General features: G+C 36.7%; 1 protein-coding gene across 1 annotated transcript in view; it reads left to right on the forward strand.

Moving 5' to 3' along the window:
• Window positions 1-16,758, forward strand: part of LOC125255523 (bactericidal permeability-increasing protein-like) — a 47,763-nt gene extending 31,005 nt beyond the window's left edge. Inside the window, exons 10-16 of the mRNA XM_048170839.1 lie at window positions 15,210-15,269; window positions 15,364-15,531; window positions 15,625-15,692; window positions 15,810-15,852; window positions 15,941-16,004; window positions 16,397-16,473; window positions 16,601-16,758. Of these exons, the coding sequence (XP_048026796.1) occupies window positions 15,210-15,269; window positions 15,364-15,531; window positions 15,625-15,692; window positions 15,810-15,852; window positions 15,941-16,004; window positions 16,397-16,473; window positions 16,601-16,642 (522 nt within the window). The 3' untranslated portion in view covers window positions 16,643-16,758. The remainder of the gene's footprint in view (window positions 1-15,209; window positions 15,270-15,363; window positions 15,532-15,624; window positions 15,693-15,809; window positions 15,853-15,940; window positions 16,005-16,396; window positions 16,474-16,600) is intronic.
• The last annotated feature ends 2,320 nt before the right edge of the window (window positions 16,759-19,078 follow it).

Genomic DNA, 19,078 nt, shown 5'->3' on the forward strand with positions numbered 1-19,078 from the left:
ATAGGTGAGGGAGACATACAAAATGTGCAGGGCTGGTGGTACTTCAGAACAGGTTTGAGAACCACAGTCCTAGATTAAAATGGGGCTAGCATGTAACACTGGAACAACATTCCAAACAACCAATCAGATTTGAGTGACAAGTTGAGTTTGTCAAGTTGAGGCTTAGAACAAGGGTTTAGTGCTTCTACATCAGTGTTCACCTATTTCCATCTGATTTTAGGGATAATTTATGGGTAGAGTTGGTTTTAGGGAGAGGATTAGGATTACATTTTCAGACAGGAATATTGTTCTAGGATCAACTAAATGTTAATCTAGAATGTTAATCATGTCTTACTTGCCAAAATCATGGTGACCACACACCTGACTCCAATCTGCCCTATTCTTTATACAGTCACCTTACAAAATAAGTCTTCACCTTTAAATTAATCTAAACCATATTAAATCATAGTGCAAGTCAACAATTAAGTCACATTAAATAGAATTTAAACATTCCATCAAACATTCAAAATATTTAAACTTAACTGGTGTAACGAATTCACTTTACAGGTATTTAATCAATTCATGGGTGAAATATATAATAAATCATAAATAATCATAAATCGTTATGACTAATTATAATATAGATCGCCCAAAGAGGGAATTATGCATATATATTGTGAATTAATTACAACGGATTGTAATTAATTACATATATCATTAGTTCTAGTTTAATAGTTGTTTAGAAAAACTATCCTAGCTTGTCCAGCAAACTATGGGTTTTCTCATAGACTATTATAAAATAAATTTTATTCTCTGTCCACGAGAATAAATTCCTATTATAGCATCAAAGCGTAAAGCAGTGTTGCAGAAACAAAACGTAGAAGTGACTTGGTTTTCTGAATGAGCAGCAGAAACAATCGAGCATGAATATGTATTTAATATATGAAACTACGAATACATAGGCTAAATATGCATTAATACACATATATGGAAAACGAAAGTAAAGTCAAGAAAACCCCTTGAACCCGATTGGTTCAAAAATGGCGGCTTGTTTGTAGCCGTGTGTTTGTTGCAGTCTTCTTCGTTTTATTTTGTTTTATTTCTAAACAAACGGCTCAACAAATTTTTTTATTGTGTTATTCAAGGTCAAGATCAGTGCATTTTATTATTTTAAACATGAGACTATCTATTACATGGTTAGTTTTCCTTTTCCTTTTATTATCAGGAAACGTCCACCCAAATCCAGGTCCTGAGGTAATCCAACTTCAAACACCCGACGAATGACGGCGGATGTAAATCTGCAAAAGGATTGAGGTTCTTGCATCTGACGTCACCGCTCTAGCTGGAGGCAAAACATAAATAAGAACTCATAGCAGGCGCGCTAAAAGTTTTGTTTAGTTAGTCTTGTTGTGTTTTTGGCTGCCAGAATAGAAGGAACAGGACTTTTGGTTCAAAACTAAAGTTTTACCAGATCCCGGCAGACATTATTTCACAGAAATCAAAAAGATAATTGTGGTTGAATGCAATACGGCGTACAGACGGAGATGATCATAAATAATACTCGTGTTTGCAGTGCACACTTCATATCAGGTAAAATAATCGATGCATATGTAATGGTGTGTTGGTTTTATCTAGTACAAATCAGCAAGTTTCTGTTTTATAGGTGAAAAGTCGCCAACTTTCAGCACACTTAAATGTTAAACAAACATACAGCTTAAATGTTAAACAAACATACAGCGATAGATGTGTGTTCCATCCTTTGAATGGTCTCTTAAAATAATCCACATTGCTAGCCATAATCATAGTTAGCCCAGCGTTAGGTTACATTAGACAATAAGCCTTGACAAAATTCCCCGAACCACCCGAAAGTAATTCATATGTTGTCTAGGAAATATCCAAAACTTAAGTTAATTTACAAAAATAGCTGCCACGGTCCGCAGAGTCAGTGACTGTACATATTCGGACAGTTCTGAACCTTCTTCTGCATCTATGTTTAATAAATCCCTCCTAAAACATGCTAACTTACGCTTGTAGCATCTCTTTTTGCCTCCAGCTAAGCCCCGCCCACCAGGAAACGTACAAACTTTTAAGGGGTCTATAGACCAGGGATTCCCAAAGTGTGGTGCGCGCACCCCCAGGGGTACGCGAGCTGCCGCCAGGGGGTGCGCGAGAGGAAAAATGTAATGGCGGTCTGTTTTTTTTAAGTGGGATTTTTCCATACAATAAAAAAACATATAAACATAAAACAGTAAACATTTCCTTTGTAATCGCTTTTATTTTAAATAAAAAACTATAATTTATTAGTTTTTGATAGAAACGTAGAAGAAGACAGCTGCTGTCTTCTACGCCAGTGGTTCTCAACCTGCGGTCCATCACGAATGTATATGCGGCCCGCGATATGCCGACCACAATAAAAAAATGTAATTATAGCATTACAATTTATTTTTGTTTTTAAATTTAAATTGAAGTGAATTTAATAAATAAAAATGAGCTATAATGCTTTATTTGTCATATAAAATCATTTTGGTGAGCATTTATTATTTTCAGACATCAGGCAATGACGAAATCACTCAGTTAACGAAAACGAACACTTACAAGTGCTCGCGCCATATGTAATTTCTTACTGGAATGGACTTGTGAGCAACATTCCCTGGAAAAAAGTTTGGACATTACCTCACAAGTATCTGATAACTAACAAAATAAGAGAAATAACCTTTAAGTTAATTCATAGGTTTTACCCAGATAAGTGTTCTCTCAGAAGACTTAAGAATGATATTAATACCCTCTGTTCTTTTTGTTTAGAGAAACCTGAAACTACTTTACATTTATTTTGGAATTGCTCTTACACACTAACATTCTGGTGTGACATTTGTGACTTTATTAAATGTTATGTGAATCCAAATTTCAAATGTACCTATAGAAATGTAATTTTTGGCTTTCATGAATGTGAAAAGAAAAATGATATTTATTTTATAAACCTTATTTTTCTGTTAGCCAAGTATCACATTCATAAATGTAAATTCTCAAAGTGCAAACCTCTTTTTTTAAGATTTAAACATGAGATGAAAATGTATTTTGACTCTATTGAATTTTCTAAAAACCTGAAGGCTTTGAGAACAATGGATGTGTTTAAGGACTTGGCACTTAATCTGGACTGAAAGACTGGACTCTGGCGTATTGTTTTATTGTTATATGATGATGACAATTGTTGTTATTGTTTTTTTTGTTTGTTTGTTTTTCTTCTGTTAAACATTTAATAAAAAAAAAATAAAAAAAACTTACAAGTGCGCGCTTGGAAGAATTCAAACAGTTGCCATTATTTTTGTAAATTTAAGCCTCAAAATGCTCAAATTTGTTATTAGATGAGAAAAACTAAATGTGGAACATACAAAAGAAGGAACACATGCAAACAAGAAGAGTCGCAGCATCAGCAGTAAAGGTAAGAAGAATGGAAGAATCAGTTGTTAATGAGCGAGATGGGCAGCCTTCCTGTTTGCTCTGTAGTAAAGTACTAACTTGACAAGCAAAACCTACAATTTCAAAAGACTGAAGTGTGAATTCGATGTGTGTGTTTGATGTATTTTAAATCAGTAAAAATAACCTCATCAGCGCACCGCGGCTGGAATGAGCCCAACTCGGCCGCGCGCTCGCGGATCCTATGCTGCGCGAGGGATTGCGACGTGACAGAATGCTTGATATCGTCAGAGATTGTTATTACAAGGCGCTCAGTGTTGTTTGTAAAAAGAGCTGAGTAACATTTGCTTATTAAAGGTCCCGTTTTTCGTGTTTTTTTGAAGCTTTGATTGTGTTTATAGTGTGCAATATAACATGTGTTCATGTTTCGCGTGTAAAAAAACACAGTATTTTTCACATAATTTACTTATCTGTATACCGCTGTTTCCACTGTCATAAAAACGGGCTGATGACTTCCTTGTTCTATGAAGTCCCTCCTTCAAAAATATGTAACGAGTTCTGATTGTGCCAGTGGTTCCTGTGTTGTGATTCGACAGCTGCTTAGCGAACCTTGCCCGGAAAGGTCACGCCTCTTACCATAACGTGGAGATGCACGCGCTCAGTGTTATTGTAAACATGTCTTTAATTTTACCCTATCAATTTAAGCCGGAATCAGACCCGGTGATTGGACTGCGGGATGAAAATAACAGCGTTTCGACGACATGGCGAGAAACACACTCTACAAACTCTTTTTGTGACGTCATTAAAGAAGGATGAGCAACTATTCAGGCTTTCAACTATTCTATTTAGACCAGGGATGTAGTCCAAACTGGCCGTTCGATGTAGGCGACTTCTGTTAAATAAAATTGAACTTTGAGCTTTAAAATTTTACAGATTTTATTTATACTCTAACAACAACATTACACACTAACTAAAGTTTGAAACATGGGATCACGAAGAACGGGACCTTTAAGGCGTTTATGTGATTGTTTGGTGGCTATTGCGATGCTGTTGAAGAGAGTCATACAGTCATACAGAATTAAATAGCAACTTAAAGTGATTGTATACACAGTTTGTGTGTTCATTGAGCAATACTATCTGATTATTATTGTAAAGCTAATGTCAGTAAGTTAGTTTTTATTTGTTATTTATTGTGTGCAACATCTAGGTATAATAATAGTATTATCTGCTATACTATAACATTAAATCTGATTGGTTTGCATTGGTGACGTCATATGGAAATTATATGCGGCCCGTGAGACTTGCACTTGGACCGTTGTGCGGCCCACTGGGAAAAAGGTTGAGAACCACTGTTCTACGCACTGCTCTTCTTTTATGCACTGCAGGCTAGCCTATTGCTGCAATGTTTCTTTTACGCGGCTGAAAATAACCGTGCTTTTACTGAGCCCGTGTCTGTCATTCGTCCTCTTAAAACTGGAAGCTTGTGCGTAGCTTTGTTGCATTATATTGAAACTTTGTTGATGTTGTTATTGTCATGCGTGTTCTGGTTATTTGCGCATGATTAAACATGAGTCTTTATATGGCGATAAAACAAAGCTTTGTTGCGGTTTTTTTTTTTGGGGGGGGGGGGGGGGCGCCAACCCGGTTGGGACATAGAAGGGGGTGCGCAGGAAAGGGTGTTTTCTAACTGAGAGAGGTTTTTATAACCATAGACATCATATATAGCTAGACGCCCTATCGAATGCTACTGCCTATTGGCACGGACGAGCCGTGGAGCCGCCATCTTGGATCGGTCGCCAGCTCCACTCAGTGTAACTTGTTTGACAGGTGCAATGAGCTGTCAGCGCATTTAATTAATCATATCTCACAGAATACCTAACTGATTTTGACTCGGGTTTTTTTGCTGCAAAGGTAATTCATGTAGCTATGATACAGGACACATTGTTGAATGTATTTTAATATTCATAGTAGACTTAACAGTTATATAATATTCTGATATAATAAGATATAAAGTGACCAGACGTCCAAAATCAAACTATGTGATGTAGGATATAAGGTAATTTATAAATCACACATTATAGATATAATAAAGAAGCAGAAACAGATAGTTGCAGTAAAATACGATATTTTAGTAATACTAGCAGAAGTAACTCGATTTGCGCTTTGCCGTCGTGTGTATGCTTCCTGATATCACGTGCACAAACACAAATAACTATTTTGTCCGGTCGAACAATGTATGTATTAAATTCAGATTGGATTGTGTTGATAATAGGCACTTAACGTTACCTAACGCTAAAAGTAAGTTTCGTGCATTGAGCGCATTCTTGTGCTTTCGAACTTCCTTCTGATCTGAATAGTAATTATGTGGAAAACACTTGCGAGGTCCGACGGTTAAGCAGAGCGGTTAAGATAAAGGGGCTTGAATAATTAATAATCAATATAACCTTACGAAAATATATTTATTAAATGTTATCCACATTATATTTAATCTGCAACAGCATTGTGAACATTTATAACGATGCGTTTGGTCATTAACTTTTAAATGCATCATTATGCAAAGATGAGGAGAGTTATTGCATGAAAGACCCATGACTGGCAGATCAACGTGCGACTACATCTCTCCGAAACGGTAGGAAAATAAATTTAATTAAATGTGGAGGATTTTAACTGTGACAAGATGATTGACAGCGTAGTTTAAACAGTTACAGGTTGCGTAAATAAGCGACATAACGTCCGTTAAAGACGCAGTTATGACGGTAGTATGTCCCAAAGCTTGTCTACTCTTCTGCTACACACTCAAAAGTATGTACTTTTTCTTTACAAAAACAGTAAATGCTTTTAGGACGTCGTATAAGTAGGCGAATTGGGACGCAGCTTAGGAGTACGACCGGTCTGCGTTCACACCGAACGCGTCTGGGGCGTCTGAGGCGTCTGATTTACATGTTAAGTCAATGTAAACGCGCGTCTAGGTGTCCTGCGGCGCGAATCAAGCGTCTAGCGCGGCGCGAATCGGCCGTTGACGCGCGAATGGCGCGGCGCGAATTGAGCGTTCACGCGGCTGACGCGCGAATTGAGCGTCTGACGCCCAAACGCCCGAGTTGAAAAATCTGAACTTTGGCGTAAATTCGCGGCGCGTTAACCAATCAGGGACTCTGCTTTGGTAGTAACGTGTTTATGATGTGATCAGCGGTGGAGACCAGAACAAAGATGTCGCTGCCACCCTGAGCTCTATGATGTGTCATTATATTTTTATCGAGACAGGAATAAAAAGGACCTTGCCTGGAAAAGAATAAGCGAAGAAATCGGACAATCTGGTTAGTTGTAAAACTTTTTGCATGATTTTAGCCGTTGATACTAGCCCACCTTCAAAATCCGGCCGGCATAACCGAGTTAAATTGCCGCTACAGGTTTCCATCTGACGAGATTATGTGTTTATTCAGAGGATCTGTGCAGAAAGAGATGAAAGCCCCTCCCATGACGCGAATTCGCGTCTGAACACACTTTGTTTAGACGCGCGAATTGAGCGAATTTTACGCGCGTCCGAAGCGTCTGACTTCAAAATGTTCAAGCGTCCAACTAGACGCGTCTGGCGCGAATTTGACGCCCCAGACGCGTTCGGTGTGAACGCAGCATAAGATGGCGGCCGCAAATCTCGGCGCCCAGTGGCCAATAGGGCGTCTACCTATATGATGTCTATGGCCGTTTCTCAAAACCAAGTTTGCAAACTTCTGACTCGCATCCTTGGTAGTTATGACTTGGCAAGTTCGACTCAGGAGAACGAGCTCCCGTGGACGGGAGAACACAAGTCCGGTGATTCTGCAAATGGAACAGCAGCGTTCTTGATAACGTCACTCAGCTCGCTCTGGCTTCTCCGGTTATCTCTTTATGTATATTTTAGCCAACAATAAAACGAAATTTGTTCTAAAACACCACTCTGCCCCTTTCCTTTTCATTTAAAAAAACAAACAAAAACATATTAATAGTCTCAGGCAACGAGTGATTGATTATCTGCAATGTGCATATATTTATAACAAAACGAAATATTAAACAACCCTGCCTCTTTTCGTATATATTTCAAAATATTAAATGTAATACTATTTGTGCTTACTCTGATTAACTTCACTGTAATAAAATGAAATAGGCTATAACATAAAACAAAACCATGTCTCTTTGTTTTATGTCAGTTTTAATGATCAATAATAGCCATTATAAAAGGTAAGAATATACAATAAGAAATAAAGCAAACAATTCAGTCAAGCGTACAAAATCAGCGCTTTAGTAGGATACAAAAGTTAAATAGCCATATATAAAGTTATGAACAAACGTCACGTTGCCCTCAGCCAAAACGGAGCCAGCGGCAAACGTCAGAAGGACAAGCCGAGATAAGGCTGCTCTCGGCTGTGTACATGAGCGCTGAGCGTCCGGTGATCGCCTGGATCTCACAACTCCGACAACGTCAGATCAAATTGTCAGAAAGGCGCAATCTGTATCAATAAAACACAAATTTGAGCTTTAAACCAACACATTCTCGCCTGAAAAACTCTTAAAACTACATATCATGACATAAAAACAGTAATATGTTTAAATTATGCGGGGTTTCTCCTTTACTATTGACGCTTGCTGGTTAGTGCGAGATGCATTCTGGGATACCTGGCTGTCTCAAGTCTGCACAAGTCACCTCTCGATGCATCCTCGATAAAAGGGGCGGATCAAGAGCACATCCGGGAATTTGAACTGAACTTGGCTAGATGTGAACTTTGAATTGGAACAGTACTTGGACAGCGACTGATGACGTTTCACAAGTCCACGAGAGCACAAGTACAGACAAGTACGCATATTGAGAAACGGCCTATGTTTATAACGATCCAACCAAAAAAGTACGGAAGCCGGGATAGGCGTTTTTTTTTAAGTACGGAAGCCTGAAAGGCCATTCATTATTATTATTTTTTTCTTGTTTTCTTATGATCACAACTACTTTTTTAATGTTTAGATCCCGAGAAACAATTATGTTGAGATAATGAAAAAATAAATAAAATATTGCTGCATGCTTGACTTCCGTAACCGGGAAATATGCTTTTTTTCGAGTGCCTGCCTAGATGGAAATATTTTGCTAAAATACATTCATTTATTTTGAAGAGTATGAACTATTTTACAGGACCTGTAGCTTATAGCTCGAGAGGGCGAAATATATGATTTATGCAAGTTTGATTAGCCTACTCAGTTTTTTTTATTGCTAGTTATTTATTTATTTTATTATTATTATTTTGCATAAACTAGCCTACGAATTATAATTACACGGGATGTAATTTTGTCACTATATGGCTATATATTTTACATAGACAAATAGTCATTTGTCTGAACTTATCTAATCGGCGTCATTTAGTTGGACATGGGGTGAAAAAATACAATAGTAATTGATAGTAAATAGTGTTTTTGAACCAGTAAATTGTAGTATACTGTATATTATAGTATTTACAACACTTTGTTAATGAATGCTACAGCATAGGCTGTAGTACTTTAGTTTTTACTACAGTAAACTGCGTGTATTGTAGTATAATATAGTTTAAAGAAAACTTAGTACATTATTGGGTAACGTAATTTGTTTATATGACTATAGTTGTTATATTACCACAGCAATAGCCTATAGAATTACCACAACAAATTAATTCAAGTATGGTTCAAAAACACTATATAGTATTTACTCTAAATTACTACGGTATTTTTTCACCTCTTCACCTTTTTCACCTAAAATAGTTTCTTAAGGCTAGATCGCCTTCTTGTGCTACAAGTCTTGTTTAATAATTCATGCTCTTCAATATGAATAACGCAGAAGAACACAGGCACGCGATCAACGGCCTATTTTATTTAATCTCTCGCATGCCAAATTTCACGTGCATAGTGTAAACCTTCGTCATAAAAGCCATATAGTATTATATATATTTTATATATATATATATATATATATATATATATATAAAAATATTAAAATGACATAACCACTGCACTATATCAACAGACAAGCAGAGAGAATACGTAGACAGTGCTTGTGATATAATTAACTTTAATTTTAAGTGTAATTGTTTTTTATAGGCTATCAACCACACAGAAACACATGACTACCTCAGCGTATATTGTGCTTTAAAAAAATGTGTTAACCTGAAATGATGACTCTGAAGACTTTAAACTTTATAATCATTTTATTGACCACAGACACTGTAGCCACAACCTAATGGCAAAACTAAAACAAATCAAGTGACTAACAGATACATCAAATAGAATAGCGAATGTTAGCTAATAATAGTTATTGCTAGAAGTGAGTGGAAGATTGCTTGGAGCTTTTTACAATGAGCTAGCAAGCATATTCACACAAAAGAAACGTTAAACAACCGTTAAACAACCGTTAAACAACTTAAACAATACACTTACATTCATACAATACATATCTCTTATTGTTTTTACGGAAATCTCCCACTTGATTTGAGCAAATCAGGTTAAGAAGTTGAAAAACACCTATTCCCATGTGACAACACCCCAAAGTTGGGAACCGCCCCTTTTTGTTCCGCAGAGACCTCCTTCTCACTGTCGGACCCATTTAAAGAGATTTGTGATTCTCTCTGCCTAGTTCAACTGATTACTTCAGTAACTCGAGTTAATCAAAAGGACCTGGGTAAATCAACTTTATTGGACTTAATTTTAACAAATGCTTCTCATAAGTTTACTGCAGTTGGTGTTTTTTGTAATGACATAAGTGATCACTGTGCTGTTGTATGTGTGAGAAACTGCAAGACTTCTAAGACGCCTCCACGTTTTATTTATAAAAGAATACAATAAACATTTTAATGAACAGGTATAATACTGATTTAGGTGTTATTTCATATATGCCAGATATCAACCTAGCTTGGGATTATTTTAAAAAGGTTTTTCTAACAATATGTGATAAGCATGCTCCACGTAAACGTTTTAGGATAAGTGGCAAATCCTTGGTTCGACGATACTCTCTCTACACTTATCAGACAGAGAAATGCTGCTTGGGCCAAGGCAAAGAAATCAAATGATTTACTAGATTGGAGTTCTTATAGAGCATTACGAAATTCTTGTACTAAATCAATAAAATGTGCAAAATGTTATTATTATCTCTCTATGGTAAATGAAAATTTAAATAATCCTATTAAATTCTGGAAGCTAGTAAAATCTACTTCAGGAACGAGTTTATCAATTAAAGTTCCAGATCATTTAATTGTTAACCAAACTATTGTTAGGGGTAGAGCGAATATTGCTGAAACTTTTAATAACTTTTTTACTGCAGGCTCAAGTTATTGTCTCTACAGAATTAGTTGTCCCTGATGAACATTGTCTCAGGCAGGTGTTTAATTTCTCTCCTATTACAACATCCCAGGTTTATAATGCTTTAGTGAAACTAGATGTCAAAAAATCTGCAGGGGTTGATAAAATTGAGCCTTATTTTTAAAAAATAGCTGCTGGTATTGTAGCAGAGCCAATTGCTTCTATTTTTAATTTAAGTCTGATTTCAAATATTATTCCGAGAGCGTGGAAGTCAGCAACAGTTATTCCCTTATTAAAAAGTGGAGATCCTTCAGATCCTAACAACTATCGTCCTATCTCTAGATTACCAGTTTTAGCTAAAGTATTTGAATCATTGATAAACGATCAATTAAAACAATTTTTAACGGATAATAATATTCTTAACGATCACCAGTCAGGCTTTAGAGCAGGTCATAGTACCCTAACTGCAGCTTTGTTAGTTACAAATGACCTTATAAATTCTTTAGATTGTAAAAAGTCCTGTGCCGCATTATTTGTCGACCTTTCAAAAGCTTTCGACTCTGTTGATCATAATTTATTGTTACAGAAACTTAGATCTATAGGTATTAGTGAAGCTGCTATGAAATGGTTTGATAATTATCTATCTGAACGTACTCAATGTGTGAATTTAGAAAATTATAATTCTCCTTTTCTTCAAATTAAAAAAGGAGTTCCGCAAGGATCTATTTTATCTCCTATTCTATTTTCTATTTGTATTATTGATTTGGATTTAGGAGTAGACTCTGCTAATGTACATCTACATGCTGATGACACAATTATTTATACAGCAGCATCATCTATAAATCAAGCTCTGCAGAATTTACAATAGCCATACTTACCTTAAGGATACAGATGTAACAATTTCAAATTGATGTGGTACAGAATTTGAAAGAGTCTGTTCTTATAAATATTTAGGTATATGGCTAGATGAAAAATTAGCATTTAATGTTCACATTGATAATTTGCTGAAGAAGCTTAACCCAAAATTGGGGTTTTTCTATCGTTTTAAAAATTGTTTTCCCTATGAGGCCCAAAAGAAGCTGGTTGAGAGTACTTTTTTAACAATAATTGATTATGGTGATCTTGTTTACATGCATGCAGCTTCCTCTTTATTAAGGAAATTGGACTTTGTCTATCTGCAGCGTTACGTTTTGTATGTGGTGCAGAATTTCGTACACATCATTGTATCCTGTATGAATCTTTATCATGGTCCTCTTTATATCATAGGAGAAATTTGCATATGTATATATTTATTGCAAAGGCACTTCTTGGTAAATTACCATCTTATATTACAAAATGTTTTACTTTTTATACTAATGGTTATGGTACCAGATCGCAGCTGCATCTTTGTTTAAAAGTCCCAAAGGTATTCTCTGAATTTGGAAAGCATGCTTTTTCTTTTTTTGCCCCCAGGGCTTGGAATGACTTACAAACTGTACTGAAATTAGAGTTTTTGCCATCTTTGAGCACTCTTAAATGTATTCTGTATTCTGCTTTCAAAGAGTCTTGTAAGTGCTTTTCCTGAACTTTGGCCTATTTGATTTGTTGGATTGTTTGTATTTTTATTATTTGTCTGAAACTATGTGTGCTGCCGTTTTTGACCAGGTCTCCCTGGAAGAAGAGATTATGATATCTCAATGGGATTTTCCTGGATAAAGGATAAATAAATAAATAAATAAATAAATAAATAAAAACAGAGGTGATCAAAGGAGTGGCAAATTACAAACAGTTAACCTTTGAGAGCCAGCAAGGAAACTTAGTTTACACAAATTTTAAAAGGTTGTTACTTGCATAAGTTCGGAGTGCTGCAATTACTGCCTTTCCGTAGAGTTTCATTGGCTTGGCTTGGAGCGATTGGTCCTTTTCAGGAGGGCGTTCTCCGGCGGGTTTTCCAAAGCAAGGTTTAACTTGAAAGTAAGATAACCAGAAAATAAAGAAGAGAGAGTCCGTCTCCTAGGTGATGGAGGATGACGGAGGCTTGACAAAAGCAAAACTTGTGCAACGAAGAGACACGTGTCATTGTGTTTTAAGGACAACAAACCAGAACGCCTCCTTGGGAACGTCAGCCAATGGAAAGGGTGCAATTTTGGCAGGCAAACTTTTCTTTGTCTTGTCTTGCGGCTTGATTTGCATAATTTATGAAGTATCAGATCGGAGTGTATTTCCTTCGAAGTACCATTAAAAATAGAACAATGCATTTTACTGTAATGTGACATACATTGTTGAATAAGGCATAAAGAGAGCTTTACAGAGAAACCAAACTTGTCAGGTGGCAAAAGCATATAAGGGAAGATACAGTTTATACTCAAATTTTATCGTTTAAAATGAAAACTAACACAACTACAGTCATAGCTAAGCCTATACACTAGGGATACAACATACGGCAGGTACATTTTAGCATAGTCATATTTTGTACATACAATCCTCATGCGTGTTTGTGTGTGCGTGTATGTGTATTGGAGTTTTACTGCTGTCTGGTATGTGGCCACATGGCTTGCAGTAATTCGTTCCATGATCATTTGAAGTCACAAGGCAGCGGTTCAGGAATCTATCGATGTAGCCATAAAATGTTCCTGGTGAGCTGTTAGTGTCCGCCAGGCCGGAGCCAATGCGAGATTTACAAACAAACGTTCAAGGAGTTAAGACTTAAACAGTTTATGGTGGGCCTGCTAAATTTTGATCCTGTGCAGACCTTACACTGGTTCCAACATGTATATTAAAAAAACAAAATACATGTAAATATTTTTATTATTATTATGTTTTTTTTTTTTTTTTAAAGAAAACAATTAAGAAAAGGGGAAGAAAAAAAAACACCTGATGTCACCCTGATGTAACACGTTTTGGCTCAGAGCAGTGCTAAAAGTTTAACAAAATAAAAAACAAAAAAAAGTAAATCCAGGCAAAGGGAAACTTTAATTGGGATTGGCATTGGGAAAGGCAGGCAAAAACAGAACTGAAGACAATGCACGCAATACATCCACAATGGACAACACCAGGCACTGAGCAAGGGAAACACTGGGGATAAACAAACAAAAACAATGAGCTGCTCAGAACCTAAACTGAATGAATATGAACTAATGACTTATGGCTTAACCTACTAAACCTTAACCTAACTTTGGATTTGTCTTAAAGGTGCCGTAGAACGTCTTTTCAAAAGATGTAATATAAGTCTAAGGTGTCCCCTGAATGTGTCTGTGAAGTTTCAGCTCAAAATACCCCATAGATTTTTTTTTAATTAATTTTTTTAACTGCCTATTTTGGGGCATCATTAACTATGCACCGATTCAGGCTGCGCGGCCCCTTTAAATCTCTCGCTCCCTGCCCTCCTGAGCACTCGACTATAAGTGCAGTAATACAGTGCATTTACAAAGTTCACACAGCTAATATAACCCTCAAATGGATCTTTACAAGATGTTCGTCATTCTGCATGCATGCATCGATTCCTGTGAGTATAGTATTTATTTGGATGTTTACATTTGATTCTGAATGAGTTTGAGGCTATATGCTCTGTGGCTAACGGGTTAATGCTACACTGTTGGAGAGATTTACAAAGAATGAAGTTGTGTTTATGAATTATACAGACTGCAAGTGTTTAAAAATGAAAATGGCTCTTGTCTCCGCGAATACAGTAATAAACGATGGTAACTTTAACCACATTTAACAGTATTTAGAAAGACAATTTACAAATATCACTAAAAATATCATGTAATCATGGATCCATGTCAGTTATTATCGCTCCATCTGTGATTTTTCGCTATTGTTCTTGCTTGCTTACCTAGTCTGATGATTCTGCTAACGGATCTAGACGTTAATACTGGCTGCCCTTGTGTAATGCCTTGAACATGGGTTGGCATATGCAAATATTGGGGTCATACATATTAATGATGTTATGTAACAGTCGGTGTTATGTTGAGATTCGCCTATTTTCTGGAGGTCTTTTAAACAAATGAGATTTATATAAGAAAGAGGAAGCAATGGAGTTTGAAACTCAATGTATGTCTTTTCCATGTACCGAATTCTTGTTATTCAACTATGCCAAGGTAAATTCAATTTTTGATTCTAGGGCACCTTTAATCATTTGAATAATCCATTATATCATCACTGTATAAATGGTGCTAGGTGTGGTTTAGGGTCTGTCCTAATATCCACACTTGTGGTCCTGGCCACTTAATAGCGCATACATGTGACAAGAAGTAAACTGCACAAGACTGTCCCAGTATGGAAAATGTCAAAACTCAGTGCCCTTAATCCACAATAAACAAAAACTATCTTTTATACCGCTTTGGAGCTTTATTTGGGGATAAGGGCTTGTCTCAATATCTGTACTTTGCATGAGAAATCATCAGAGAAAGAAAGAAAACTTGCCCTGTCCATGGCACTTTAATGTTTGAGTGAATGAGATCTTCAATCTGAGATCTCAAGCCTCACAGAAGCAGAGGCTTGTGCTCTGAATTTCAGCCTTCTTGCACTAGCCATATGTTTGTTTTTTGCAGATTCCCTCTGGTTCTCCAATTCGTCTTAACACAAGGACATTTGGAGCATTCATTCCTCAAGTATGAAAATAAATAGCCATATTCAGTCATTAAATTCAAAACATGAAAAACACTAAGGTGATTTTTTTTTTTTTTTTTTTTTTTTTTTTTTTAGATTGCAAAAATGTATCCTGGTCTGATGATGAAGCTGTTGGTTGAGACAGTGAAGGAGCCGATCATTATATTTGAACCAAACAACATGACTATCCAGGCTAGCAGTACAGTGACAGCTTACGCTATTCAGCCCAACAGCACACTGTCTTCACTCTTTGTCCTCAATCTGGTAAGATGCATGCACCAGGAGGAGGGATAACCACAAACTGAGTTAAATTAGCTATATATTATGTTTTTAATTAATCTTTCCCTCAACCAACAGGAGGGCAGTGTCAGTGCCAACATACATGTGACAGAGCTCAAACTGGCAGGAAATGTAACCCTTAACAAGTGAGTTTTGGAGCCATACACACAATCTATCCATATACAACTGGATATGAGTTTATGTACTTAAGTTCTTAAAGGATTGATACAAACTGCACTTTTTTTTTTAAAAAAAAAAAACAGAATGTTTATGAGCTTAGCAAAAAGCTATGTGGGACCATTCCAGGTAAGAAGAACTGCAAACTATGACAAGTGTTTTATGACTGATCTGAAAGCAATTATTCAGAATCTCATTGTAAAATTTGAATCAACAGGTGACATCTCTTGACAATATTTTCTCAATGGTCTTGAAAGTTGCTGTGATTCCCAAGATTAATGGTAAGAGGCTTTTTTCTTATTTTTCTAATTATTATTTTTCTTATTGGTATTAGAGAAATTTTAAGTTCTTACAGTTCACTTTTTAACAATAGGGCTTTTCACACTTAAAATAATTAAACCTGTGTCATTCTAAACCCTGGGTGAACAGAATTCTGAGTTACCTTGCTTCACATTTCATATTGCTCATAATTTTGCTGTTGATTGCTAAGAATATCCGTAACATTCTAAAACAGCACCCTAATCTGGAGCAGGTTAACCCCACCTCTAGATTGTAATTGTGAGCTGTTCCTTTACCCAGAGTTAAAAGCGGGGTTTAGAACGACAACAACCTGGGGTTAAGTGCAGTGTGAAAAGCCATAGAGATGTTGTTTACTCATGGACTTCCCTCTCAGCTCGTTTACAGGAAGGTTATCCACTTCCTGCCATTGGAAAGATGCAGCTTGTAAACAGTCAACTCCAGGTTTTGAAGGTTTGGATTAGTGTGCTATTACACTATTATATATACAGCCCATCTAATATGTTGTAATAATAATACTAATAAATAACATTAATAATAAGTATAATAAAGTAATAATAATTTTCTTTTTTCCCCATAGGACTACTTGTTGATTGGAACAGATGTTCAATTCATGGGATAAATTTCACGTGAATTGAAGAATTAAAAAAAAAAAAAAAAAAGATTTACTACTGAAGACAAAATGTTATGTGAATTTTAATTTGTTTTTTATGAATAAACATGCGGACACACAAACTCTATGTGAATACTGTATGAAAATTGGGTGGGGGTTGGTCTCTAATATGGTGCCCTGTGTACATGTGTTTGTGAGCTCTGCAATCTCAAGCATGCACATAGGCAGTGGAATGTTCAAATATAACTGCAGGAAGTTTACAGATCATTTGATTAATATTAACCAGTTGTAGGTTGAACAAACACAAATTAATCTTCCATATGATTCGTCCAAACATAAATCCATACAAAAGTCATCTCAACACTGGGACGAACAAACACAAATTAATCTTCCAGATGATTCGTTCAAACATAATTCCATACAAAACTCATCTCAACACTCCAGATCCCAAATCAACATGCAGAGCCCAAAATCAGAGAATATGTAATTTGCGGCTCCATTCAGTCTACAAAACCCCAAGCTTAGTGCTTTATTGCCTTGCAAGCTTCAAAGAAAGAGCATAGCTAAGGAAGAACATTATAAACGTTGAGCAGTAAAGACTAAAAAAAGAAAAGAAAAATAATTAGTGTGTTGCACCTATTCAGATATGTACAGGAGCCGGATGTTTGGAAAGGGACATGGTGAGGGGATGGAGACCAGGGAGGAGAGAGCGGGGGTTCTGATTCTATTGAGGTCACACATTAAATTGGTTCATCATAAAGTTATCACACGACTCCTCTGTTTTGTGCACATCTACAGCTCAGCTCTAGGAAGAGTCCTGGCTGTTCCAAACTTCTTCCATTTAAGAATTATGGAGGTCACTGTGCAGGGAACCTTCAATCCAGCAGATATTTTTGTAGCCTTCCTCAGATCTGTGCCACAACCCAATCCTGTGTCTGAACTTTACAGGCAGTTCCTTTGGCTAGGTTTTTGGTCTGATATGCATTTTCAGCTTTTAGACCTTATATAGACAGGTGTGTATCTTTCCAAATCATGTAAAATCACTTGAATTTGCCATACACTCCAATCAATGCTTAGAAACATCTCAAAGATGATCCAATGAAATGATATGCATCAATTTCAAATGTCATAGCAAAGGGTCTGAATAAAATGTCAAAGTGTTATTTCTTTTTAATAAATTTATTGCCTTAAATCTGGTTTTGCTTTGTTATTATGGGATATGGAGAGTAGAGTGACGTAAAAAATAAAGCATTATGTATTTGTCCAGTGTGCGCACTAAAAGGTGAAACATTACAAACAAAAAAACGAACTAGACAGAAGTGTGTAGAACTAGACAGAAGGATCTGAACACCATACTCCACACGCAACGTCACCAGAATAAAAAAGCGGACAGCCTGAGCGAGTGCTGAACCGCACATTCACACAAAAACAAGACGACACGAGTAGCTAGGGCTGCAACATAAAATGTATAAAAAAGAAAAAAGATCTGAATACTTTTTGAATCCACATTAAATCCCTGAAAAAGTGTTTCTAGGAATAGAACTGGACTCACACAATGCAAGAATGGTTATCTTCTGGTCGTGTTAAGTTGTTTTTAGCCTCTCTGAATCAGTGCAGAGCAAGCAGGACATGTCAGGGTTCTGTTACTTCAGTTAGATTTATTTTTGCTTTGGTAACAGAGCTCTGACGCTTGTATCGTCTCATCTTTGTGTAAACATGCTGCTCCGTGCTCTCTCAGGCAATGCGCTCTTTTGTCCTTCTGACATGTTGCTTGTACAGAGTGTGGTTTTCCATTCCTGGCACTTCTGTCTAGTTGGATTTTTGGTTTAGTGCCGGGGTTCGGACATTCATGCTCCATGTTTCGTCTTTTTTTATGAGCACACGGAACGAGTTTTCATTCTCCCACCATGCACTGTAGTCTTGTGTGTTTTGTTGAACACCTGGCTTATGTTCCACCCTTCTTGTTACCTGATTATTTGTTTATTTGCCCCACCTGCTCTGCCCTCCTAATTTTCTTCTCTATTTATTATCTGTTTTCTCTGTCCTGTGAAAGTTTGCTGTCATATACTGTACTTCTTGTCCTGTCCTGCTCCCAAGCTTTGGTGTTTCCTGTTCCCAACCTTGACGCATGCTCAGCCCTGCTCTGCCTGTTGCGTCGGAGGCCTTGACATTTTTTCCCCAATGGGATAGTTTAGTTCCTTTTAATTCCTGTTTTATCAAGCTTTTTGGTCTCATGACAGCTGCTACACTGGTAGTTCTTCTGGTCTGTTTCACGAGACTGTTGCAATGGTGGGTCAAAACGGGAATTTACCCGTTGTTCTCTTCACCATAGGTTACGTGCAGGTGAGGTGAGGTCTGTCGCTGCAAGATGATTATGACAGATGCTTAGCTACTAAGGTCTGGAAGGGCGAACATCTCGTGGTATACAAATTGCCTGGAGATGTT

This window comes from Megalobrama amblycephala, linkage group LG20, assembly GCF_018812025.1.
Source record: "Megalobrama amblycephala isolate DHTTF-2021 linkage group LG20, ASM1881202v1, whole genome shotgun sequence".
Lineage (NCBI taxonomy): Eukaryota > Metazoa > Chordata > Actinopteri > Cypriniformes > Xenocyprididae > Megalobrama > Megalobrama amblycephala.